Genomic DNA, 27,406 nt, shown 5'->3' with positions numbered 1-27,406 from the left:
GCTAGTAAACAACAAAAACTGTTTCTCTCCTTCTAGTGGGAACCAGCTCTTAAGTTTAGGCTGTCCAATAATACAGCAGCTGGGTCGAAAGAACTGGGGTGTCTGCTTACATACTGGAGAATATATGACCAGCATTTTTGCAATTTAGGAAGAATTCACAACCACAAAAAAATGATAACATTTGCAGCTCAGTGTTTAACTTTTATTATATCTTGGAGAGAGGGAAAGAGTACGTTTAAAAACTTGAAACACACAATGGACTTCACTAAAACATTTGCCTTGATCTTGTCTGGGAGGCACTGTCTCCTAGGGTTGGTGAGTTTGCGGAGAAGACAGGACTGTTTGGTTGTAGAGCGAGGCATTTCCCAGGAAGCAGTATGGCATTTCTTGCCCATGGCTACATTCCTGGGGGTGCAGGACAGTCATAACGAAGCCAACTATCATCACTAGCACCCCAATGGTAAGGATCAGGGCAGAGAGAAGGCTGTCTGAATGGGTCCATCGCTCCTCGGAGAACCTCAGGTAGCAGGCGGCAGGCAGGATGAAGACCAGTGGAGTAGCACTGAGCACCCCCTGCAAGCAGGAAGCAAAACACTAAATATGCATTTGTGGTGTGATGCAGAGACATGCTCCTGGAATTAATTCAATACACAGAGTTAAGAAGGAATGGGGTGGGAATCACAAAGAGGAATTCAATGGATTATAGTTTGTTGATTTCAGTGGGCAAGACTTAGTGGTTGTCAGTTACTCAAACAAAACAAAAACAGGCACCTGCAAGATTCCTCAGAATGGAGGATGCGACTTAATAATTTTGCTTGAACAGGGGCTTTAGAATGCCCCCTCATTTTTCCCTGGGGGGGGGGGGACTTAATTCTGTAGCTTCAGGCAAAAAGTTAATCACCTTGCCTAAAAGAAGCACAGCACCAAATTTCTTCCTTAAACATATCCTACTAACACAATAACAATTTGAGGAAGTGGTCTACTTCATTAAGCAAAAACTAAACTAAAATAAACTCCAACAATTTAGTAGTTGTAAAATCCCAGTGCACTTACATTTAGCTCTAAAACTATTCCCAGGCAATCATACACTAATGATACACTTGTCGCTAAAGCAATGACAATGACTGTCAGAGCAACGTGGTAAATGGTTGTAAGGTTTCCATCGAAAAACACGTTTGCGAGGACCTGAAACAGAAGCACAGTTCTAAGTACTGTTACAAAGTGGCATATTTTAATTTTCTCATGCTAGGGTTATGCGCAAGCCAAAGGAATGGATTACGACTGAACACCAGACTTCAATGAAATGCCCTTGCCCTCAAGGCACCCAGGTTCACATAATTATTTATTTTTAAAAACGTTTCCAGAGTAACACATACAGTAGCTGGTTTTAAATTGGCCAAGTATCAATTTTTTTTCATACAGCTGGAAAAATAGATCAATATTTAGATTATGGACTGTTTTTTGTTTCAATTTCATTTTAAAACCAAAACCTAGACAGAGGGTTAAGGATCCAGTATACACCAGGGCCAAACCAAGGCCATGTACTTCCAAAAAGAAAACAAACATTATCCATGTCTGTCAATTAATTTATGTTGTGAACCGCTGTGAGATCTATGGATACAGGGCGGTATGCAAATTTATTAAATCAATAATCAAATAAATCTTAACATTTCCATGAGCATATGCTTACTCTAACATTCTATAAAAAGGATGCAAACATTTCAGAGAACATTAGTTGGATTTAGTTCCATCCCATAATATCCTACAATAAGTGATTTTGTACATAATGGTAATACATGAGAATACTTGGTGACATATGCTATACCTTATCATAGTCCACTGCATTGGTGGCATCAGAAATTCACGGTGACTCTCTGAAATCTAAGAAACAGGTGCGATTAACACTCACCTCTCTGGTAACAAAGCATTCTATTGGAAACGTTAGGATGACAGTGATTCCATAGCAAAACCTCCCAAATGTGGCAAGGTCATCATCTCGGCAATAGTTCTCAAATATGTCTCCTGAGGAAGTGGCAGACAATGAAGTTAACTTTGTAATGTGCAAGAGAAAATAGAAGTTGTGAATACAGACCCAAGCATTCATGAGAACTTTTTAATTTCCTCTCGGTTCAATTCCAATATTTCCAAAGAATAATCCTAGATAGCCACAAATACTGGCTGGATTCTAAAGAGCATCTCTAGGCAGGCTCTTTCTTTCTTTCCTTATCACATCTGCTCTGGTTCAATATTGGTTGCCACGAGGCATGGTGAGCTTCTATTTTTGAAACATTTGCCTTGGGTATATGGCCCTAGCAGCATGGACCATTTCTGCTGTGATGACTCTACAGAATTCATTCTTAGCTGTGTATGTGAGGGGCATTGCGTATTTTATACTATTGTGGTGGTTTTTTGGTGTGTGTGTGTGTGTGAGAGAATCATTTCCAAAAACTATATCTTGTAGTGGAGCTTGCACTCGGTATCCTTTGCACACCAAGGTTGCTTTTACTGTAGGAGTATTCCTGACGTCTGAATTACGGTCAGGGTGGAAGGTGCCTTCAAGATGAATAAAAACGCAAGGTTGAAGCAGACAGATTTCCTCTGTAGCTGTTATTCTTGTGACAAGAACAATCACTTAAGGAAGAGCAGGGCGAGGAATCTGCGCGCACACACTTCCCATGCCGCAGGATCAAAGCTGGAAGGCTTCAAATATGCAACAACCTCTGAAGCGTTTGCTATGTATAGGAGTGCTACAGGATTGTTAACTTTGGAATGTTACCTTAGGGGTTTTCGCACTTGGAACACAGAACTATAATAGATTGTATGTGGCGGCTATAGCAAAGGGCCTGGGGTGTGGCACAAGTGAAGAACTGTAGCCATTGTCCTCATGTCCTGCTTGAGGGCTGCCCAAGGGGCACCTGCCTGGCTACGGTGGAAAACAGGATGCTGGGCTTGATGGGCAGGGCTCTTACGAATTATGTTAGCTCTATGCCCAACTCCACCTCTCCCCCATCTCATGTGAAAGTCTTCCAAGAGGCAGATTCCTCCATACAAGGTTCTCTGCAGACATGGAAGTAAATAAATTGAGAAGGGCTGGCTCTGTGTGATCTTCTACTCCAGGAGCAGGCATCATCCTGTAACCTTCCAACTCCAACTTCATCAATCCTAGCCAGGATAGCCAATGGTCAGGGATGATTGGAGTTGTAGTCCAGCAACACCATGGGAGGCCCACAGGTTCCTCATTTCTCTTCTACTCTTCATCTGATACAAGCTCAGCTGGTAGAGTACGAGCCTCTCAGGCTCAGGGTCATGGGTTCAAGCCCTATGTTAGGCAAAAAGATTCCTGCATTGGCATGGTGCCAAAGAACATTGTTTTACAGAATTCCTCATGCTCCTGCAGCCTGGCAATATTGTTTGTTCAAGAGGTTTCTCAAAGAGAATAATATGATTGAGCTTCCACCTGGTCTGCTCTCACCTCGTCCAAGGAATGGAATTGGCCTTTCTGTGAGTGGAATACACCCGCCATATGCGAAGGGACAACTTCGGCACCAGTTCATAATAATTAGCATTATACTTGCTCTTTAGAGCAATATACACTGCTTCAAGTTCAGGATTATCTTTGGAGAATCTTCAGTATATAAGCCTGAGGTGTGGATATATAAGAAGCCACAAGGCTGGAGTGGGGAACCTCATGCCCAGGGGTCAAATATGGCCACATCCCTCAACAGCCCTACTTCATGTCCTCCTTGAGTGCATTTGCCTGGATAGAATGTGCCCTTGAATGTTTGGCTGCTGGGATGGAGAGAGAGGAATGTGTGAGTCTGTGCTGGGCTACTTACATGGGTTTCTCAACCCAATTTTGCCTCTGGTCCCACCCATCCACGTAGCCCCTGGAACCTGCTCATGTGCGATTTTGTTCTGGAAAAAAAAGGTCCCCCAGATACTTGACTTTTTTGGGCTTTGTTTGTGAGGTAGGTTTTGCAGGTGCTGAATTGTGTACCAGTAGTAAATCCTACAGAGAGTACCCACAGTCCTGGGTGAGTGAATCTAGAAGAAAAGCTTAATGCAGGTGAGAACTGTCAGAAAGCCAAGGTAAACAATAACTATAACCCATAACGGAATAGCTTACCTTCTGTATATTCTCTAAAGGTCACATACCCGCATGTAGCAAACAACAAGCTGACAAACACAGCAAACGAAACGGACACATGCGTGACACGAGCCCAGTTGTTGAGTGTGGGTTCTTTAAGGGAGCCGTAAATTAAGAAACTGTTGTGGTGGCAAATGAATGCTGGAAGAAGCACAACAGTATTTTTACTTTTTTTGTATATACTGTATAAAAAAAGCAATCACGTGCAATATACATATTACTGGGTAAACTAGATTTGGGACAAATGTACTGAAAAGCAGAGGAAAGGCAAGCTATTGAAAACAATGGGCTTAAACCTAAGTAAAGCACAACAGAAGAATTGCGTACCTGTTTCTAGCTCTCCCATTGGAATTGGTGGGAATTAAGGGCAAACCAGATGTTATGTGCAATGCTTGGCTGCTACTGAACACAGTAGATGTGCATGTAGAATCCTTCTCTAGCCTGCCTTGCAGAACTTTCCCGTGCCCTGACGTTACAACATTTTGTGTGTCACAGCTTCTACCCCACAGGATTGGCTGCTGTCAGCGGAAGGTAGGGAAAACACGTTGCGTTGTGACATCAGGACATGGGTAAGTTTCACGAGATGTCACTGGAGGTGAGAACCAAATAGCTAGCAGCAGCCATGTGTTTACCACAATGCCTACTTTTGACCCTTAAAGTGCTTGACTTTGGCTGGGTCCAATGATGGCGTTGGTGCCCCCTGCTCCACTTGTTCTACAGCGGAATAAAGCAGAGGTGCTGCTGCGGCGACCTCTGGGAGCAAGAACGCCTTTCTGAACGCTCGCTAAGGAATTTCTAAGCCCTAACTCCCAAAACCTGTACAGACGGAAATATCTGTAGGACGTGGCATTTTTCTTCTCTCAATGCTCCCACTACAGAAATGCTGCACAGTAGGGCTGGGTGATATATTGATATATCATCCCAAACCGGTTAGAAATCCATATCGTGATATCAGTTTCATAATTTTTGACCTGGCAATATATTGTGAATCATGATGTATGTGTGCATACACAGGCTATGCCAAAATCACAATGTGGGGAAAACCATGAAGCCAGCCAATGTCTCTACATAGCTCCATCGTTATGTCAGGCATTGTGATTTATCAGTATATTGCAATGTTTAGCTGGTGATATATCATGAAGTTGAAAACGAGCCCTATTGCATAGTTAGAAGAAACAAATTTAACAAGCGCTTCATTAGGGAATCTTGTTAGAAGAGGAGCACAAAGGGAAAGAAGAAAATGGGAAGAACCTTCAAAGTTGGCCTTATCAGTGGAAGAAAGGGTGTAATCATTCAGACCCATTTTGCCCTAACAAAAAGACAAAGGACAAATCAGGTCGAGGGTGATCGTTGTACGTTACGAAACCAGAACCGGATTATTCCAGCAAAGATGGTGATCAGGTGGGTAGCTCAAAGGGATAGCAAAAGGGCAGTACTCCATACGTTGCTGGAATATAGTTCCCGTCATCCCTTACCATCAGCTATGTTGGCCGAGGATGATGGGAAATGGAGTCCAACAACATCTAGAAGGCCACAGGTTAACTGCCCCTGCTCAACATTTCCCACAAATCCATCAATACGTAAAACAAAACGTTCACAAGAAAAATGAAAACAAATCTGGAAGAGTAAGAATCTCACTAATGCAAAGGGAACCTGAGGATGCTAAATGTGCTGCAGATTTTACAGAAATGCTGCCAAACATGGCACATACCAAATGACATCACCCCGATGGCTTGGGCTGCATTGGGCTTTGCAAACACCCACGGATTTTCTGTTTGGGATCTGGAAAAAAAAGCTGCATTTGAGAGGTTGCCACTCCCACCATGAATAACACTTAAAATAAAAGAAAAGCTGAAAGTCAGGGGTATGGAAAATGTGGCTGCGCAACTGATGGACTGACTCCAACTCCCATCAGCCCCAGGCAGCTTGGTCAGGGGTCATGGGGGCTTTCCCCCAGCAACATGCTAGCCACTCTTGCTCTAAATGAACTGCCAGGGCAGTCACAGAATCACAGAACTGTAGAGCTGGAAGGGACCCTGAGGGTCAACTAGTCCAAACCCCTGCAACGCACAAACACTGAAGAGATTTTTTTTTTTTACGAAATGGAAAGTAAAAAGCCTTGCAGCCATCCAGCTGTTTTCTTGTTAATCCGAACTATAGTTAGCAACAGCAAAACCTTCACATCTCAGTCTACCTGCAGTTTCTGGACTTGTTTGTGCTCAGTTTAAACTGCCTCAGGCCCCTTGAGGAGGGCAACAGGGACACAATAGCCTAGGGTTTCATACCTTCAGTGTTGCAAATCAACGCTGACAAACTATGTTCTAACTGAGAGAGAAAATGACAATGACAAAGGGTGCAGGTAAAGGGACCCCTGACCATTAGGTCCAGTCGTGACCGATTCTGGGGTTGCAACGCTCATCTCGCGTTCATGGCCGAGGGAGCTGGCGTACAGCTTCCAGGTCGTGTGGCCAGCATGACAAAGCCGCTTCTGACAAACCAGAGCAGCGCACGGAAACGCCATTTACCTTCCCGCTTTGGAGCGGTACCTATTTATCTACTTGCACTTTGAGGTGCTTTCGAACTGCTAGTTGGCAGGAGCTGGGACCGAGCAATGGGAGCTCACCCCGTCACAGGGATTTGAACCACCGACTTTCTGATCAGCAAGCCCTAGGCTCTGTGGTTTAACCCACAGCGCCACCTGTGTCCCTGTGAGATAGGAGAGGCTTAATTTGATTTGTAGTGCCTGAATCTCTCAGGCCGAAATCCTAAACACACTTATTTGAACCCACCACGGGCTTCCTTCTGAGTAAATCTGCGTACAATTACTGCCTGGAAATTTCCATGCATCATTATATACATTTATTTATTTATTACATTTGTAACCCACCTTCTCCTCCAAGGAGCTCAGGGTTCTCCTCCCCTTTTCATCGTCACAACAACCCTGTGAGGTAGGTTAAGCTAAGAGTGATTAACCAGCCCAAGGTCACTCCGCGAGCTTCATGGCTGAGTGGGGATTTGAATCCTGATCTCCCAGGTCCTAGTCCAACACTCTGGGCACTACACCATGCCAGCGGCGGAGCTTCATGCTCCGCCACCGGGAGCGGAGAGCAGGCGCACTGCCCCCAGGGACGTGGCATGCGTTCTAGGGGCGGTGCACGGTGCGCGTTCTGGGGGTGGGGCACGCTGTACACAGGGGCGGAGCATGCGTTTTGGGGGCAGGGTGGGCCGCCGCGATGGCGCCCCTGGGATCGCGCCGCTCGGGGCGGCCCGCCCCCACCGCCCCCATCTTCCTATGCCCCTGCTCCATGCCAGCTCTATACCCATACATGACGTTACAGACTGTAGCCCGTGCACGGGAGAAGCAATTCAAGTTCCAAAGCAAAACAGCATCACAGTTAAAGCTCTTTGCTTGGGACTGTGAACTGCAATACAGCAAACAAATTTTTGCAAAGCATGCCATTTGTGCATTTCTTAACTTAAATCACTTTGAATTTGGAAGCAGATCAGATAAAGCTCGAGAAGAAGGAGCTGGCAGTGACTTTTCAAAATTTCACTGGGCCAAAAGATTCCTCCCCTCAAGTAATCCTGCTCCCTGGCAGTGGGGGGGGCAGGGGGTTAGAGAATGCCACCTTTCCATTATCCTCCTACCTCCCAAAATATGCAGCGTCTTCAGATATAATTCTGCAACCACAGTCATACCTCGGTTCCCGAACGCCTTGGGAGTCGAATGTTCTAGCTTACAACGATAGAAAACTGGAAGTTGAGTGTTCTGGTTTTCGAAAGTACTTTTGGAAGTCCGATGGGGCTTCCGCGGTTTCCAATTGGCTGCAGGAGCTTCCTGTAGCCAATCAGAAGCCGCACTTTGGAAATCGAACGTTTTGGAAGTCGAACGGACTTCCGGAACGGACTCTGTTCAACTTCCGAGGTACGACTGTATACAGTTGCCTTCAAACAGGGGTGCAGTAAAATGAGATAAAAACGTTGCCAGAGGGGAGAACGCCCACCTTCAATAGTCAGGGGCTTCAGTCCTCATCTGTCTTGACAGGGGAGGCTGCTGCCACCTGCTGTCTCAGCCGCTGCACTTTCAGTGAACTGCAAAGCAGCAGCAGGACACAGCTGCCAGGCCAGAGGACAGCGCCCAGCTGTCAGGCTTTATCTCCGCCGCAGACAAATTAGCTTTTCCAAGCACCATTTACCTTAGAAGATGCAACTTCAGGCTTTTACTCTTGCCAGTTCTATGAAGCTCCCCCTACTCCAGAAAGTGTTTCTTTTGATATCCAATACTCTTCTCAAGTATCAATCAGAACCTGCAGCTCTCCTTAGCCATCGCCTTTTCTTTTACAAATAACCCAGCATTTATTAATTAGCAGTTATTATTATTCCAGCTTTGGAAATAAATGCCCTCTTTACTACCTCAGACGGGGAAGCAGGTGGCGCTGTGGGTTAAACCACAGAGCCTAGGGCTTGCTGATCAGAAGGTTGGCGGTTCAAATCCCTGCGAGGGGGTGAGCTCCTGTTGCTCGGCCCCAGCTCCTGCCAACCTAGTAGTTCAAAAGCACTTCAAAGTGCAAGTAGATAAATAGGTACCGCTCCAAAGCAGGAAGGTAAACAGCGTTTCTGTGCGCTGCTCTGGTTTGCCAGAAGTGGCTTTGTCATGCTGGCCACATGACCTGGAAGCTGTACACCAGCTCCCTCAGCCAATAATGCAAGATGAGCGCCGCAACCCCAGAGTCGGTCATGACTGGACCTAATGGTCAGGGGTCCCTTTACCTTTACTGCCTCAAAGCAACACAATGGCAAGGGATTGAAATGTGTTTCTTTGCTTATTTATGAAGAGAGAGAGAGAGAGAGAGAGAGAGAGAGAGAGAGAGAGAGAGAGAGAGAGAGAGAGAGAGAGAGAGAGAGAGAGAAATTTGCAATATTCCCACCCATATACGTTTCCAGGCCAGACAGGATGCATTCTGCTCTGTTCCCAACAATGCTCTTAAGGCAATCCTTATACATGTGTACGTTTCCATTGTCTTTCAAGAGGAAATAGAAGCAAAGTGCTGAAATATTGCCAGAATTAAGCATCCGTATAAATGCTTTTCTGTAGCAGGAATTAAGACTGACTACCTTATTAACCATCACACAAACAGTTCCTAGGCAGCTGTATGTCCATGAGAAAATAACCCAAAAGTTATTAGGACCTACTCAAATGTTACAAAGGATCAGCTTTTCAAAGGTGTCTGAAATCCCTTTCTCTCCTTCTCTCCTTCCATGTTTTACTGTGTAGCATCCAGTTGTAAGAAGAGATCTGGAAAACCTGAAAGTTCCATCCTTCCATTTTAATATGCCCTAATAAAGGTCTTAACTCTTCTGTGACTAATTGAGCACTTTAAGTATGTGAAAAATGCTGTTCTTTCAAGTAACCACAGGGACCCAGACATAAGGCATTTGCCCCTCACCCTCTTTGCTGGTCATGGCTGGTGTGAGAAAAGAAATCCTTCTGGTCAGGAAACTACAGAACACTGAAAAAAGTTTAAATATAATGGAAACAAAAGCAGGGCATTTCTTCCTTCCCCACCCCATTTCATAAATAACACATGCAATTTTAACTTTTCCATTACGTGATGAAATGGCAATTTTGAAATTTTAAATTTCGGGAAGACCATTGGTCAGTGGAAGACCATCTGCTTTGCCTGCGAAAATCTCCAGGTTAAATCCCTGGTATCTTCAGGTAGGCTTGGGAGAGACCCATAGAGACACAGAATCATAGAGAGACATTGCCAGGCAGGGTAGACAATACTGAGATGCAGGTGGACCCATTGTCTGATTTACTATTAGGCAGCTTCCTAAGTGGAAAAAGTTCATCATCATGGCAGCTCCTATAGCCATATTCCCAACGAAAGCCCAAAAATGCAAGAAACTGCATTTCTTGGGTCCATTATTTCACACACACACACACACACACACACACACACACACACACACAGATAGTCCAATGCCCAGTTTATTAGGCTCAATATGACTGAAGTCCTAATTTCCTGGGAATAAGCTCCAGCGAACTCAGCAGGCTTGTAAGGTTCAACTTGCAAACTATACTGAGCTTTGACCTTCAGCCCTCTGAAACACAACTTTCAGCTTTTAGTTAGGAATACGAACAATCTTACAGGGTTACTATTTAAACGGGTAGCGTAAAGTCCCTTGGCTTCACTAATCAGTCACAAACAAACTGGGAAGCCTCCTTATTTCCTTATAACAACAACAACAACAACAACAATTTTATTATTTGTACCCCGCCCATCTGACTGGGTTGCCCCAGCCACTCAGGGCGGCTTCCAGCATATATAAAAACATAATAAAACATTAAACAATAAAAACTTCCCTAAACAGGGCTGTCTTCTAAAAGTCAGATAGAGTCTCTTCCCCACCTCGGGGGGAGGAGATGTTGTGGGCGCCACGAGGCCTTCACGTGGGGGGGAATGGTTAGCATTCCCCCCCAGCCCATTGATCATCTCCCTGCCGCGGCACGCCCCTAGCACAGCCAATTAGGTCGCTCTGGGGGGCGCGGCTCGCCTATTTGAACAAGAGCGCGGCAGGGACTCTGCCTTGCTTCTTCTGGATTCAACAACTGCGTTTCTCCCACCCACCTCCCCCACGTAGGCAGGGTTTCTTCGTGACAGTGCTATGGACTACGGTTGGTCGCCTATTGGGGCCTGGTAGGAGTTTTTCCCACTTGGCAAATTGGCTCAGGCCTTGTGGTTTTCGCCTACCTCGTAGCTACTCATCACAACTTGGGTTTTGGCGGCAGGCATTGGATTATCTCGTGAAGGTACAGGTGTGGGGGGGAGGTTGCGGCCATCACCTCCCCCAAAATGCGGAAAGGTACTCCCTTAAGGAGTCCGGGGGCGTTGCCAAGTCCGAAGCCGTGGTAGGTGAGGGCCAGAGGGCACGCCCCTAGCGGTGGCCCCAGGATGAGCTCCTAGTTGATGTGCATCGCAGGACTCATCCAATGGTGGTTAACCTTTCACAGACTGCCAGCAGAGCGGGCTGGAGTCGGATATAGTCGGTTAGATCCAATGCCTAGGCCAATACCCCTCTACATCCGTAATCAATAAAGTTGTGGCCTTCTATGCCCATTAACCTTATGCAATGTGTCTAGTGTTTTTATTTCTCGGGGAGGCATCGGGGTACCGTGTTTCTCATATTTTAAGGCATCCCTACAAAATAAGGCATGGCAGGATTTTCCTGAGGTGGAAAAATATAAGGCATACCTCGAAAATAAGCCATACCGGGTGGTGGGAGCAGGTCTGTGACAAAGAAGGGTTGCTGCTGCCGCGTTAACCCCCGGGACCAGGGGCGTCTTTCCCATTGGGCTGGGTGGCGCAATGCACCACCGCGCCCGCCCAGCAGGGGTGCATCGAAGGGCGCATTGAGGAGCCACACGGAGCTCGGGGGCTGGCACAACACTGGCCACTCTCGTGGCTCCTCACCCCCGCGTGGCGCAAGGCTGTGCCTCCTCCGTCTGCCTCGAGCAGAGCGGACACGCTCTCTTGATGCCTCGGGCGCGCTTCCCTTTCCTTTTCCTCCCGCTGCTGGGAGCAAATCCTGCTGGAGTGGCTTGGCCAAGTTTTGCCCCGGCCAGGAGCTGCTTCGTCTTTGCGTGGGCAGCCGAGCCAGTGTGAGGGATAGAAGGAAGGCGAGAAATGCGCGGCAGGGACGGGGAGCGAAGGTGGCGGGCGGGCTGGTGGGCGACGAGGGCAAAGGGGGGAAAGTTTGAAGGGGGGAAATTGTGAAGGCGGGACGACGAGAAGGCCACCGAGTGTGAGGTGTGGCTTGCTGGGTCAGGAAGCGGATCTTGTCCCACCCCCACCCGCCAAGGGATAGCGTCGGGAGAAGGGAGTGGGTGTGGGGAGAGATAAAAGCTCTTCAACGACTGGGTGGGCAAGAGCGTTAAGGTGTGTGAGGGGAGCGCCTGCAATTAGAGCGAAATTGGCGGGCCGGGGGGGGGGGCTGGACGGCAGGAGAAATCACGTCACGATGGAATTGAATGATGGGCTCCAGCTCCAGCCACAGACCCCGGCATGGAGCACCAAGCCTGCCCACCCGCTCACCCGCCTGCGTGGAGCACCAAGCGCCGCTTTCCCGGCAGGAAGCAGCCTTCCCTCCGCCCTGAAGGCAGCCCTCTGACACAAACGCCAGGCCGGCGGGGGGAGGGGTGGGCTGCACACCTCGCTCCTTTCAGGAGGACCCACCCGGGCTGCACGCTCCCACCAGCGAGCCACGCGGCGGGTGGGCCGCGAAGGCATCCTCCGGCCGCAAAGGCGCAGAGGGTGGGGGACGCCCGAGGGATCCCTGGACCACGGTGCCACATAAGCTAAAGACGGCCCCGCCCGGGACCTGGCTGCAGCCTCAGTGCGCAGCGCACGCAGCCCCAGAACCCGGCTGCAGCCTTTTCGCACCGCGCACGGACACCCAGGACCCGGCTGTCGCCTCAGCGCGCAGCGCGCGCAGCCCCCAAACCCGGCTGCAGCCTTTGCGCACCGCGCGTGGACACCCGGGACCCGGCCGTAGCCTCAGCGCGCAGCCCCAGAACCCGGCTGCAGCCTTTGCACGCGGACACCCGGGACCTGGCTGCAGCCTCAGCGCGCAGCGCGCGCAGCCCCAACACCCGGCTGCAGCCTTTGCCTGCCGCGCGCGAAGACCTGGTGGGAGCAGGTCTGTGGTCTGTACAGATACCGGTACCGGTACTTAATTAAAAAATAAGACATCCTTTGAAAATAAGCCATGGTGTGTTTTTTTCAGGAAAAAATAAATATAAGACGTGTCTTATAATATGAGAAACACGGTATCGCCACACAAATGTTTATTTCCTTGACATCTGGTGGGAGGGCGTTCCACAGGGCAGGCGCCACCACCGAGAAGGCCCTCTGCCTGGTTCCCTGCAACCTCACTTCTTGCAGTGAGGGAACTGCCAGAAGGCCCTCAGAGCTACATAAAAGTGCCAAAGCAAGGTCAGTTTGTCAATTATCCTGGTGTACTAGCTCTGAAAGAAAAGAAAAGGTTACAGGAGCTGCAGTTCCCTATGTTCCCGCTCCACTACACTACTGGTTTCAGTTCAGGCATCATGGGAAACGGATTAAGGAGCCAAGAAGTCATCCTCTTAAGTCTGTAGCACAAGTGGAGGAGGAGGCACTCAAGCTCATTGCTTCGTCGCAGTGTCAGCACGACCTGAACTCACTGCTCATTTACCACCAACAAACCATCGCTTAATGGAGCAGCTGCATTACATCTCAATAGGGTCTTTGTCTCATTGTCAAGCGATATTTTCTGGAGAGCACCAATGAAATATCCTATGACTAGGTAACATTATTTTCCCTGTCAGTTTCTCCTTCTGCATTGTTTTAGTGGGTTTTGATTCCCCCCCCAGCCATTTTTATTGTGAACAGCAATCAAGATGGCAGCTGTGTGGGCTGAAAAAAAAATCAGAAAAGGCCCTTTCCATCACTACCGTGATTCACCAAATCACCAAGCCAAAGTGATGTTGCCGTGCTGCAACTTTCCTGCAATTTGGGTTTACTGCCACAAGAGGCCTTCTTTTGTATCTTAAAACAAAACTTGCAAACTGAGCTCTCCCTCAAGCTGGATCCAGCTCACTTACAAAGCACCAACTGCCTCTAACCGTGACCTTTATTTCTCCCAGAGAGATTATGGAAAACGAGAAATGGCAAGATTACTTACACCTGTGCACTAAATGTAATTGCCCTTATAATCCCAAACACCAGGATGAGGATGGTTAAAATCAGAGAAACCAACGATACCTGCAAATAACAATAAAAGCATTAGCCAATTATGCCCATTAGTGGTCAAACGTTTTAGAATTTCCAAAAGCGTAATCTTGTTTGTCAAAGAAGAGAGAACAAACATTTCCATGGGTGACAGGCCAGTATAATTAAAAGACCTGCCATTCAAAATGTATATACAAAAGAGGGGGAAAGGCAGAAAGTATTTGGATCCCAGTCTTCCATCCATATTAGGACCAGCCTAGCTTCAATAAGGTGGCTGCATGATGTGCCTTTAAGCCATGCTCATCTACCTATAGCTATCACATTTATTCCTACACAGAGGATACCTTCCATGCTGCAATGTCCGTACCATGTGACACATTTTGATAACCCTCAAAACACAAAATGCAGGCATAGGCAAACTCGGCCCTCCAGATGTTTTGGGACTACAACTCCCATCATCCCTTGCTAACAGGACCAGTGGTCAGGGATGATGGGAGTTGTAGTCCCAAAACATCTGGAGGGCCGAGTTTGCCTATGCCTGACATATTGTGTCTGCTCAACCTTTTTCTCCTCCCATATGTTAAAACTCTTACCCCAGTTATCAACCAAGGTCAACCTCCCCAACTTGGATTCTCCCTCAGATGCTTTCAACTACAATTCCCATCGTCCTTGGCAACTTGACCATGCTGGTCAGGGCTGATGTGGCCCAAAACACCTCAGAGAGCACTAGGTTGAGGAAGTTTGATCTGGCACTATTTTCATTCTTAACTCAAATCGAGAAGTTAATTTCTATACAGTAATGATTTACCTTCCCCAATTTTGATATATTTCTAAAGAGGGAAAGAGGAAGGGTGAAGATGATGGTGACACAGAGAATAATGACATGGCGACCGATGAGCAAATTGTCTTGATCGACTGTTTAAAAAAAGAGAGAGAAATGTTAAGATGCATATTTCTGTAAGAAATGGATGTTAGGTTGCTCATTAAATGTGAAACGTACATGATTTTTTAATGTGTTGAATGTCTAAAAATCTGTTCATGAAAGGAGGACAGGTAGGAGGGGAACAAAAAATGTGCGATTTTTGGAATATTTATATAGCACCAACCGTATTTAGGACAAAGCACATCAAAATACTTGCCAACAACATTTATGCTAAGGAGTTATATTACAAAAACTCAGTCTGCAATCCCGTGTCATGGGAGTATACCTCATTGAACTCAGTGAGGATTACTTTTAAGAAAACATTACAAGATTACACCAATACATAATGTACAGAACGCTTCAGCATTTCCCCAATTATTAATATTGATATAAAAAGGGAGGCATTATAAAGCACAAAGTTTACAAGCACAAGTCTTTTTTCAAAAAATTAAGCCGATAAACTTATAGCAATTATTTATACCCAGTATAATGAATGGTGTACTCCATATTAAATAATGCAAATAAATGTATGCATGTTTGTTTTGTATAAATGCTCTCTACCGCCATGCTTTTATTAACTGAATGTTAAAATTTAGATTTTGTGCAAATAACTGTGTGGTTGCAGGCGCCATATGTGGTGGATGACAAGCAACAGACTGCAGTCATATATGACTTGAGAAAGTGATTGCAGACTATGAAGAACACCATAAATGCTAGGCATATACTCCTATTTAATGCAATGCTCCCAAAGTATGTGTAGGACTGCAGCCTTAGGATCCAATACAGTAGATCCTTCTGGAGACAACATATCCCTGCATTCATACGGACTAGAAACATGCCTTTTGAAAATAAAACCTGAGATTCTCAGAATGGGTCAAGGTTATATATCAGATACAGTGGTAGCGGTTTAAGAACAGTCCTGTTTACAAACGATTCAGTTTTCGAACTGCGCAAAACCAGAAAGGGTATCACGTTTTGCTAACTTTACCTCGGTCCAAGAACGGAATCCAAATGGTGGAAGGGCACTGGCGGTGGGAGGCCTCATTAGGGAAAGCATGCCTCGGTTTAAGAAAGGTTTCCGTTTAAGAATGGACTTCCGGAACGGATTAAGTTCGTAAACCGAGGTACCACTGTACCAAAGTCTGAATCCCCAAGATATACCAAGAAAATAAAAAAAAGTATGCATAACTTATGGTGAGTGTCACAGCCCTTTACAATATTTAATCCGTGGCCAAATATTTTGATCAACTTTCCTAGCAAGTTAAGTAAAAACATTTATTACCGGTAATCAGGAAGAACAAAAACTGATCGACTCACCTCCAGGAATTCTTTGGAAAACTTTAGTCAAAGTGTCTCCTGTTATAATGTTGTAACTAATCATGGCTTTAAAAGAAGAAACTACTTCGTTAATAACACTTTGAAAGGATAAAATGAAACCTAAGCATACACTATGTGCAACAAAATTGCATCAGTGAAAAACTATGCCTTTTCCAAACATGAAATGTATTTTATGTTCAATACTTTAAGGCGAATTTACCCTCTGAACTTGATGGGGCTCATTTCAAAACTAATCCCAGGAAGCCTGCCTGCCTTCTTCCTTAAAACCAGCCTCTTCCTTACTCCTCCTCCTTCTCACTGATGCCCTTGTACAGCTCAGCAAAGGAGGATGGGAGCAGCACTAGAATGTGTTGGCCTTGGCTGCCATTAACTCTGGTCCAATCTACTGTCACCTGCCCTATCAGACCCAAAGGGCACCTGCCCCCACTGTGTCTGTAGGAGGGGCTTCTAGGGCCACACAAGGAGGCCTCACCACTTGACCTGGTGACCCTGCAACCCCTCTCATGCAAATTATCAGTGCACGGGGGGGGGGCGCTATTAAGAGCCCCTTTTTCACCATCCAGGGTTCCAACCAAACAAAGGGGAAGATTAAAGGCTAAGCCTGGACCAATTTAATTTATGCATTTCATTTGCATCCCACCTTTTCTGCTAAGGAACTCAAGGTGGTATACATGGTTTTCTCCATGGGCGTAGGCAGGGGGGGCAGGAGGGGGCAATTGCCCCCCCTAGAAGCAGGGCCACTGGCCAGCCTGCCCCACTGCCCGCCCGGTGCCGTCTCCCTTCTCCCTGGCTGGCTGTGGGGCGGGCGGCGGGAAAGCACCAGAGCTGCGCAAAGCGTTTGGCTGGCTTTCCCTCCCTCCGCCCCACAGCCAGCAAGGGAGAAGGGAGACGTCCCTTCTAGCCGGCTGGCTGTGGGGCGGGCGGAGGGAAAGCCAGGCAACCGCTTTGCGCGGCTCTGGGGCTTTCCCTCCACCTGCCCCAGCGATTGCAGAGGGGGAGGAGGGAGTCGGAGCAGCCCGATTTCGGGCTGATCCTGGCTCCCCCTCGTCCCTTCCTATCGCGGAGGGGGAGGAGGGAGTCGGAGCAGCCCGATTTCGGGCTGATCCTGGCTCCCCCTCGCCCCTTCCGATCGTGGAGGGGGAGGAGGGAGTCGGAGCAGCCCGATTTCGGGCTGATCCTGGCTCCCCCTCGTCCCTTCCGATCGTGGAGGGGGAGGAGGGAGTCGGAGCAGCCCGATTTCGGGCTGATCCTGGCTCCCCCTCGTCCCTTCCGATCGCGGAGGGGGAGGAGGGAGTCGGAGCAGCCCGATTTCGGGCTGATCCTGGCTCCCCCTCGCCCCTTCCGATCGCGGAGGGGGAGGAGGGAGTCGGAGCAGCCCGATTTCGGGCTGATCCTGGCTCCCCCTCGTCCCTTCCGATCGTGGAGGGGGAGGAGGGAGTCGGAGCAGCCCGATTTCGGGCTGATCTTGGCTCCCCCTCGTCCCTTCCGATCGCGGAGGGGGAGGAGGGAGTCGGAGCAGCCCGATTTTGGGCTGATCCTGGCTCCCCCTCGTCCCTTCCTATCGCGGAGGGGGAGGAGGGAGTCGGAGCAGCCCGATTTTGGGCTGATCCTGGCTCCCCCTCGTCCCTTCCGATCGCGGAGGGGGAGGAGGGAGTCGGAGCAGCCCGATTTCGGGCTGATCCTGGCTCCCCCTCGTCCCTTCCTATCGCGGAGGGGGAGGAGGGAGTCGGAGCAGCCCGATTTCGGGCTGATCCTGGCTCCCCCTCGTCCCTTCCGATCGTGGAGGGGGAGGAGGGAGTCGGAGCAGCCCGATTTCGGGCTGATCCTGGCTCCCCCTCGTCCCTTCCTATCGCGGAGGGGGAGGAGGGAGTCGGAGCAGCCCGATTTCGGGCTGCTCCGATGTGGCCCCGCCCCCGCCCCTTGGCCCCGCCCCTTGCTCCCCGCCCCTTGCCCCCCCCTGATTTTCATCCTGGCTACGCCCCTGGTTTTCTCCTTCCTCGTTTAATCCCTTCAACAACCCTGTGAGGCAGGTTAGGCTAAAGTCACTCAGTGAGAGCTTCATGGCCAAGTGGGGATTTGAATCCTGGTTTCCTAGGTCCTAGTCCAACACCCTAACTACTACACCACGTGGGCTTCTGGTCTTCTTCTTTTATAGACTGCAAAAAGGCATTGTTCTTTAATGCATCTCCAAGGTGACCTTACCAATGAAAGGGTATAAGAATTGGAGAGCCGAGATAATTAGGTACCCTACAAAACCAAATGCTTTATTGACCAGAGCCTGGTAGCTGTTGGTTCCAGACAGGTTCCCTCCTTTAATCAATAGGATAATAGAATAATCTGTTGAGGAGAAAAAATAAGCATTCTATTAAAAACAATCTATTTGGGATCAATTTCTCATGCATTATTCTCTTGATTTTTAATTTTTATTTTTTCATCAGACTGAAAGAAGCCACCGTGGAGGATTTACCTGGGAACACAGGGAAAAGGAGATCTTACACAAAACCTGTGAGAAGCCAAAGGAAAATGTCTTGGTAACACAACTACATCTCCACTCCAGTGTCCATTAGGGGAGACATTGCTAGAGATCTCTTCTGCAATTATTTCTAGACAACTGACCTATTTATTTTGTAGGTCAGGCAAGGAGAGCTGCCTTTGATCCCTGCTACTGCCAGGCCAGTGGATCATTCTTTCAATCCACATGTGCCCTCACAGGCTGCATTGGGTGGTGTCAATTAACATTCCGTATCTGTCTCCAGAGTCACCGGCTCCTTCCAGCGCTCTTAACTAGCAGCCCAGTTCGTGCCCATGTAAGCAGCAGGATATGGGAGCAAATGGGCTGCCCTGAGGTCTGCTAGCATGGCTAGAGTACAAGCTTTAGTACAAATTATTCTTAAAATGATTCTCTCCTACCCCATTTCATCTTCACAACAACTCTGTGAGGTTGGTGAGGCTGAGAGACATTTAATGGCCCTGATTGCTCAGTGAGTAGGGATTTGAACATGGGTCTCCCTGACACTAATTTGCCACTGAACCTAGATAGAGTCACATATAGTTTTAAACTTTGTTCACAAGGATTAATAAGGGAATATGATAAGTCAGCAAAGCACACGAAACTGATGTGTATTACATTGGCATTTTCTGTTATAATGGGTACACAGAGAATGTTTTTCACAAATGCAAGATTAGTTGCTTGCTATTACAGTCATACCTCGGTTTAAGTATGCTTCGATTTGAGTACTTTCAGTTTAAGTACTCCGCAGACCCAGAAGTGTTTACTTCCAGGTTCTGCCGCACGCACATGCACAGAAGCGATCTGCGTGGTTCGCGCATGCGCAGAAGCACTCTATTGGCGCTTTGCGCACACGCGCTATCAGCGCTCAGATTAAGTACTTTTCGGGGAGCGACTGGCACCCCAGAACCAATTAAGTACTTAACCCGAGGTACCACTGTAATTGCATTGTGCCCTTAACTGATTCTCTACAACAGAGATTCCATGGTTTAACTGCTCTCTACAAACCAGAACTGCAAACCATGGTTTGATCCTATTTGCAATCCTAGTTCACAGGGGAAACTATGCTTTAGAGCGGGGTTTCCCAAACTTGGATCTCCAGCTGCTTTTGAACTACAATTCCCATCATCCCTGACCACTGGTCCTGCTAGCTAGGGATGTTGGGAGTTGTACCCCCCCAAAAAAAACAGCTAGAGGCCCCCAGTTTGGGAAACCCTGGTATAGTGTCCTCTGCACTAGGCTATGTGAAAGGTGGATGGGAATGCTTGCAATCATCTATTGCTAGTGTTCGGTTCACTAGGAAGGTCCTCTCGGAGCCCAGCCTTCATACGTATTTAATTTCATGATTCAAGCTCTTTACTAGATGCTAAATCTGAGAAACTTGCAAAAATCTATCTTTCGTGGTATCCTAATATCACATAGGAAAGGACATCCAATGCAGCACAGTGCTCTACCTTTTAAAATCATCTCAGAAGATTAAGCGCTTTTCCTGTACACTTGAGTAAAGGTAAATGACTCCCGGACGATTAAGTCCTGTCAAAGGCGACTATGGGGTTGCAGCGCTCATCTCGCTTTCAGGCCGAGGGAGCCGGCGTTTGTCCATAGACCACTTTCCGGGTCATGTCGCCAGCATGACTAAACCACTTCTGGTTCAATGGAACACTGTGATGGAAACCAGAGCGCACGGATATGCCATTTACCTTCCTGCCACAGCAGTACCGATTTATCTACTTGCACTGGTGTGCTTTTGAACTGCTAGGTTGGCAGGAGCTGGGACAGAGCAATGGGAGCTCACTCCATTGCTGGGATTCCAACCACCAACCTTCCAATCGGCAAGCCCAAGAGGCTCAATGGTATAGACCACAGTGCCACCCGCGTCCCAGTCTTATACTTGAGTAACACTATATGGAGCGGCTCTATACACAAGCCACGCCCTACTGTTGTGTCCCAACTGCTCCACCCATATGCTGTCAACACATTGGGGAAGATCTGAAGGGCAGAAAGCTACATAATGCATGCAGTCTGTTCCTGTGAGCTGAAAGCTGGATTCTGCAGAAAGTATGGAGCCCATATAGGGCAAGCCCAAATGCAGCCAAAATTTCCCCCTCAGATCTTCCCCCAAAGTGTGGACAGTGCTGGTGGGGCATATAGCATGTTGGGGACACCACAGAGGGGCTCTCTCTCCAAGTAAAGTTGTTCACGTGGATAAAAGAATGCCTGATTTAGGACTTGTAGTATCAATGAAGACCCTTTGTATATTCTACCAATCTTAATTCCTGGACCATTCTCTCTACTGACAGTGGCCACTTTTAAGGCAATACCTGTGATATAAGCAACGGCCAACAACAGCAATATTCCCAATGGAAAGCCAGCTTGCTTCAGAGAATAGGGCAGGCCTGTGAAAACGATGCAAACAAACAAATTAGATTGGAGGTCCCCCCACAAGTTCTTGCCACTTATTGATGCTGCCAGGTCCTCTCGCATCTTCCCAGGGGCTACTTAAGATCTGAGGAAGCCCAAGCCACAGGAAGCTCATGCCATCGGCTCCTGAATCTGGAGGAAAGTGGCTGCGAATTCCTATCTGTACGCCCACATATTTGTAAGGTTCCAGGAAGCTGTAGTATGGCTTACTGTGTCATGCAAAGCAAGCCATTGACAAAGTCAATTTTTAAATATATAAACAGCCCATTGGGTTCCCTGATCTTGATTGACATTAATCTGCACTACTGTAATAAAATTACAACCCCAAAAAATATGATTGATAGTAAGTCCAACAAAATAATAAACTTGAGTGAAATTTATATAGTAATTAACTGGAATGAAAAATAAACTGATGTATTTACCTATCATACCAGATCCTATGATAGAATTGATGACATTAAAAGCAGCTGATGAGAGGTTGCTAGTTCCTCCTTTGTTTCTTGGTTTACAAACCAGGGTTGTTGTTTCATCCATTTCCTCCTATTTCAATAAAGTAGTATTGATGTCAGTCTAAAATATATTCACTTAAAAAAAAAAAACCCACAATTTTTTTTATCATTTAACAAAACTAAAAATACAAGGATTTGGTTTTGGAAGGGCGTCCCTTCCTCCCTAAAACAAATACCAAGTGACATGGAAAATATTGCCAGTCATAAAGTCACAGAGTTGGAAGGTATGTTGAGGATCATCTAGTCCAGGCATCCCCAAACTGCGGCCCTCCAGATGTTTTGGCCTACAACTCCCATGATCCCTAGCTAACAGGACCAGTGGTCAGGGAAGATGGGAAATATAGTCCAAAACATCTGGAGGGCTGAAGTTTGGAGATGCCTGATCTAGTCCAACCCCCTGCAATGCAGGAATATAAAGTTGTCCCATACAGGGATCGAACCTGCAACCTTGATGTTATCAGCACCAAGCTCTAACCAACTGAGCTATCCAGGCTGATCTATTGTATGCATCAAAATAAGGACTAGATTTTGAAAGTATATTGGTTTTTAAAAATTTGGGCAAGTTAGTTATTTCCTGCCCTTTCCCCTAACATCCTAGAGCAGGTACTTTTAAGCCTTTACTTTAATTGCTTTAATGATTCAATCCTAAACACGCTTGCCCCATCAGATGATAGTTCAACTAATATTTCTTCTGAGTAAACTTGCACAGGATTGTGCTGTAAATCTAATCTGCTTCGCAAAGTGGTATATCTGAACAGCAAAGGGCGTTCTTGTAAATCTAAGGAGAGCTGGGCACCCACAACCACAGTTATCAGAAACATTTTGTTATCACAATACCCCTTCTCCCCATGCCAGCCATATCTGCGTAACATTATATAAATACACATTGTGTTTTATCTTAGTTATTTACGGGGTGGAGGGTGGCCGCTGTCGCACACTGACAGCTTCTAGGAGCCAGAGGTGAGAACTGAGGTGGGCAAACTACCCCAGACATGTCCCCCACCAGAGGTACTACCCCTCCCCTAACACCCCGGGGAAGGAATTTGACTAGGTGGCTAAACCAGGTGAAGGTAGCCAATGGGTCTCAAACCCTCGAGGAGTTGCGGACTTCCTTGGCATGCAAAGATAGGCTAGTTATGGCCAGCTCAGATGGTTAGAGTGCGGCGCTGACCATGCCAATGTCACGGGTTCGATTCCCTTACTATTATTGTATGGCAGGGGGCTGGACAAACTCTTCCAACTCTTACGCTTCTATGAAATACGCGAGGTTGTGTTTTTAAAAAAAGAAAGGAGGAGTTTGCTTTCCTACCCTAGGGACCAGCTGAAAGGCGAGGAGAATTTAAGAAAACTTCCTAGGATCCCAACCAAGAAGATGTGCGGCTTACCGGGTGGGCAGGGCTGGTGGCGGGCGACGGGGGGCGCTGGGCGAGCTCTTCCATGGCCGCTTGCTCGCCCTGCCCGGCTTCCCTCGGAAGCCCCTCTCCGGATCCCGCCTGCAGCTCTCATGAACGGAGTGAGGCGGCGGGACAGAGGCTGCTGGGGACGCCGAGGGAGAAGAGCGCGCCGGCTCCCGGGCTCCGGATCGGGACGCTGCAGCACGTGCGCGCCTGGGAATGGCGAGGCCTCCCGCGGGCGGAGGGAGCAGCGTGATCTCCGCTCCCAGGAGCGCCTTGGAAGGGTGCCCGAAAAGGGGGGAGGGGAGAGATGGGGAGTGTCGGAAGGCCAGCGGAGATTCAGAAGGGCAGCCTGGGCTGTATTTCTGCTGGAGCTCGGCAGTCCGCCCAATATACATCAGAATTGTTGAGTTGGAAAAGGATAGGATCATCATGGGCGTAGCTGGGATGGGGGGGGGCGCTGGGGTGGCAGCTGCCCCTCCCCCTAAATCAAACCAATAAATAAAAATATTTAAACTAACCAATTGCATCGCAGATAACTCGGTCCTGTCCCTTAAAAAAATTAAGTCTGCCCCCCCCCAAATAAAACCTGGCTATGCCCATGGAAAATAGGTAAAAGGTAAAGGTAAAGGACCCCTGGCAAATAGGACCTCTTGGCAAATAGAAGGGGAAGAAACGGAGGCAGTGAGAGATTTTACTTTCTTGGGCTCCTTGATCACTGCAGATGGTGACAGCAGTCAAGAAATTAAAAGACGCCTGCTTCTTGGGAGAAAAGCAATGACAAACCTAGACAGCATCTTAAAAAGCAGATACATCACCTTGCCACAAAGGTCCGTATAGTTAAAGCTATGGTTTTCCCAGTAGTGATGTATGGAAGCGAGAGCTGGACCATGAAGAAGGCTGATCATTGAAGAATTGATGCTTTTGAATTATGGTGCTGGAGGAGACTCTTGAGAGTCCCATGGACTGCAAGAAGATCAAACCTATCCATTCTGAAGGAAATCAGCCCTGAGTGCTCACTGGAAGGACAGATCCTGAAGCTGAGGCTCCAATACTTTGGCCACCTCATGAGAAGAGAAGACTCCCTGGAAAAGACCCCGATGTTGGGAAAGATGGAGGGCACAAGGAGAAGGGGAAGACAGAGGATGAGATGGTTGGAGAGTGTTCTCGAAGCCACCAATATGAGTCTGACCAAACTGCGGGAGTCTGTCCATATGTTTCACCATCTCTTCTGTCTTCACTCTCATTGTGTTCGTTTGTTCTTCTTTTGATCTCTCTGATCACCTACAATGTTATCTTTGGGACTTTGAAATACGCAGAAAATATATTCATGCTACTGTCTCTAAAATATACATTGTTACTGTCTGTAATTGTAATTGTTTGATTCGTAGACCTCACGAGAGAGGGGGTTGTTGGCGTTAAGTATGGTAAAGCCACATTGACCCAACCCCCATCACTTTTCCAGCTTGTATTTGTGGAAACTCCCTGCACATTTCAAACCCTTGTTTTCCATAGTTGTAAAAAAAAAAATTAAAAAATGGACGAGTTGAAGAGGTGGCTTGTTTCAAAAGGTCAACTTATTACTAAATGTGTACAAAAATCTCCTCTGCTGGGGAGAGGGCACAGTCTAGACAGCCTTTTTTCTGGACCACCACCCCAGTCTGTGTCCTCTCCTCGATAAAGGAGATTATGGGGACTCCCTAAATGGTCAGCTGCATTGAATTCTGAAACCTAGGAAAAAAGCCTCTTGACCAGATAGGGAATGCCCCAATTGCCTTGCTAAATATGGGTTGTCCATATATCCCAGGAACCTAATAATCAGACACCCCCGATCAGTTCCATTCAAAGCTACACGCTCAGAAGTATTCTGTATTGTGTGTGACCAGTCAGCTGACGGGCTCAAAAACTTAAGGAAAACCTTCCACTTGGCAGCAGCTTATGCCTCTTCCCCCCCTCCCTCAGTGCAACTGCATAGATTTCCCACTGTTATTATACATGGCTGGCTTATGATAGACCGCAGAGGTCAAAATGGGATCACTTCACACGAAATTGGTGGCTTTGAAGCAGTGCAAAATAATAATACTTTTTTAAAAAACCCAAAGGCTTTCGTGAACCATCCCCCTCCAAGGTGTGATGGATCTCGTTGCCGCAACTGAAGAACAGCATTCCGTCTTGTCATAAAGATTTTAATTTCAAATCTGAGATCTGTGCGGTTCGCAATGGTCCACAGTACTGCAATTTTTCGATGCTTTGTGTGTGGGGAGGGGGCTTCGAGTCAGGCATGGGTGGGCTCTTCACATGAAGCTCATACCAAAGTGCAAAATGAAATCTAGCAGTTCTCCTTTCTTCAGGTTAAAACAAGGCTAACCCTTTAAAGTTATTTTGATCTCTTTGTATGCTGATCTCTTATTAGTAGAAAGAAGAAGAAAAAGAAGAAACTAAATAGTTCTAATAATAATAATAATAATACCAACAACAATGAATGTCTTCTGGTAATTTGATAAAGCTGGTTTATGACACCATTCAGGTGGGTACTGTCAGAATATAACTTTTTATATACTTTTTACTTTGGATGGTTCCATTTTCTCAATATAATTCTAGGCCAGTATTGTCTACTCTGACTGGCCAGTGGCTGTCCAAGGTCTCAGGCAGAGGCCTATCTAATCAAACACTACCTGAGATCCTCATAGCTGGAGATTTGGGGGGTTCGACCAGGTATCTTCTGCCTATAAGGTGTGTGAGAAAGAACACAAACTTCTGAAACGACCTTTTTAAAGCATTATGTATTTAAAATAAAATTTAAAAATCTGAAAAACGGCTTCCAGAGCTGCAAGGGCCTCTGGGTCACAAACCCAGTATAGGAAAATTCCTCTTCTTCAGGTAGAAAACTGTGGCAACCTTTGCAGCAGACAGTCACCCTCTGTGAAATGCCACAGGCTCCGAAAGATCCCTCTGTTTTGTTTCTAAGCTACCACTTGCTGCATTAGTCATTTCTGCCAGCTGCCCACAATATCGATATTTTTATTTCTTGTTATGTATTCTCTCCCCCCCCCATGTTGTCTCCATTTCTAAGGCTGGGAGAGAAACACAGTCCTGCAACCCACCCACACAGCCATCCTAAATATTGTGCTTTTCTGATTATAGCCTTTCTATTTTATAATGTTTTGCCTGCATGTACAATGCTTTTATCTGTTGTTATTTTGAGCTTCCAGATTTTTTTTTGGTGGGAGGGGGAGGGGGAAGGTGGTTTGTTGTGGCTGAAGCACGAGAAAGCTTCAGAAATTCAGAGATGTAATTCACGTAACAAATCCAATTTGTACAGGGCACAGCTTATTTAAATGAGCAGAATCCTCATTTAAGGGGGAGAGAGAACGTTTCGATCCACTTGTACTCAGGAGCAGCTAGACTGTGTGTCCTAAAGACAAAATTATCTGGCCAAGTTGTCCTGGAGTGTTGTCACAGGCGAAAGAACACCCAAGTCACATTGTGGTTTGTGCCTCCCAGTCTCCTGGAAACCATTTCCCGGCCTGTCTCTTGCACCGCAGTCTGCAATCAATCCACTTCTATTCGTTTCGAGTAATAAACCCCAGAGTTAAGCTGCACGACAGGGGTGGGAATCCCAGACCCTCCAAATGATTAGGGTTGCCAGACTCAATAGAGGACAGGACTTCTGTGCCTTTAATTGCGCTGCTCTCTTTTGAGTCTGGAAACCTTAAAGAGAAACCAGCAGACCCTTTGCTTGGAAATTAAACAAAGGGTCTGCTGGTTTCTATTTAAGGTTTCCAGACTCAAAAGAGAGCAGGGCAATTAGAGGCACAGAAGTCCTGTCCTCTATTGAGTCTGGCAACCCTACAAATGATTCTGTGGCATCTGAAAGGCTCACCAATGGAGAGGTGGCAGCAAACGAGGGAGTTTGCTTCCCTTGGCACAGAGCCACTGGCAACCTCATCCCAAGCAACTTCAGTTATGTTTGGATATCTCTGAGTCAAGTTTAGACCTATTAAGGAAGCAGGGATTTCCAAACTGCCATGTGATGGTGACATGCGCTATGTGAAAATGCTAATTATACTGTGCCATTCATTCATTTTTTAATTTTTTTATTAAAAAAGCAGGTCAGAGAGGAAAGGAGGTCTTTTTGTCTCCCCCTCCCTCTTGGCAGCATCACATGGCTCCTTTTCTCATGACTTACTTGCATGCTGATGCAGCTTGTATCTTCTCTTCTCCCTTACATCCCTTTCATCCCACTCGCATCATGTCAGACTTTCAGATCTTCAGAGCGACATTATACAAACAACTCTATTATTCATTGGCACCCCCTCTTCTCAGTTTCCCTCCTCCAGAGGGCTTGTTCTAATTTGTGGCTTGTTCTAGGATAGCCTTTCAGATGTCAAACTCT

At 47.1% G+C, this 27,406-nt stretch overlaps 1 protein-coding gene across 1 annotated transcript; it reads right to left on the bottom strand.

Annotated features, from left to right (window-relative positions):
- Positions 1-185: 185 nt before the first annotated feature.
- On the bottom strand, positions 186-23,439 carry SLC38A11 (solute carrier family 38 member 11). The gene is made up of 12 exons (XM_035130830.3): positions 23,002-23,439; positions 21,530-21,647; positions 21,008-21,082; positions 18,380-18,514; positions 16,157-16,222; positions 14,726-14,832; positions 13,871-13,950; positions 5,859-5,929; positions 4,127-4,288; positions 1,910-2,022; positions 1,054-1,185; positions 186-573 (listed from the first exon to the last, which is right to left on the bottom strand). The coding sequence occupies exons 1-12, from the start codon at positions 23,053-23,055 to the stop codon at positions 307-309; spliced, it is 1,380 nt and encodes a 459-aa protein (XP_034986721.2). The 5' UTR covers positions 23,056-23,439; the 3' UTR covers positions 186-306.
- Between the last annotated feature and the right edge of the window lie 3,967 nt (positions 23,440-27,406).

The sequence above is a fragment of the Zootoca vivipara genome, chromosome 1 (assembly GCF_965207765.1).
Source record: "Zootoca vivipara chromosome 1, rZooViv2.hap1.1, whole genome shotgun sequence".
Taxonomy (NCBI): Eukaryota; Metazoa; Chordata; class Lepidosauria; order Squamata; family Lacertidae; genus Zootoca; species Zootoca vivipara.
Note: the sequence above shows the minus strand (reverse complement) of the source record. Positions and strands in the feature narration are given on the sequence as shown.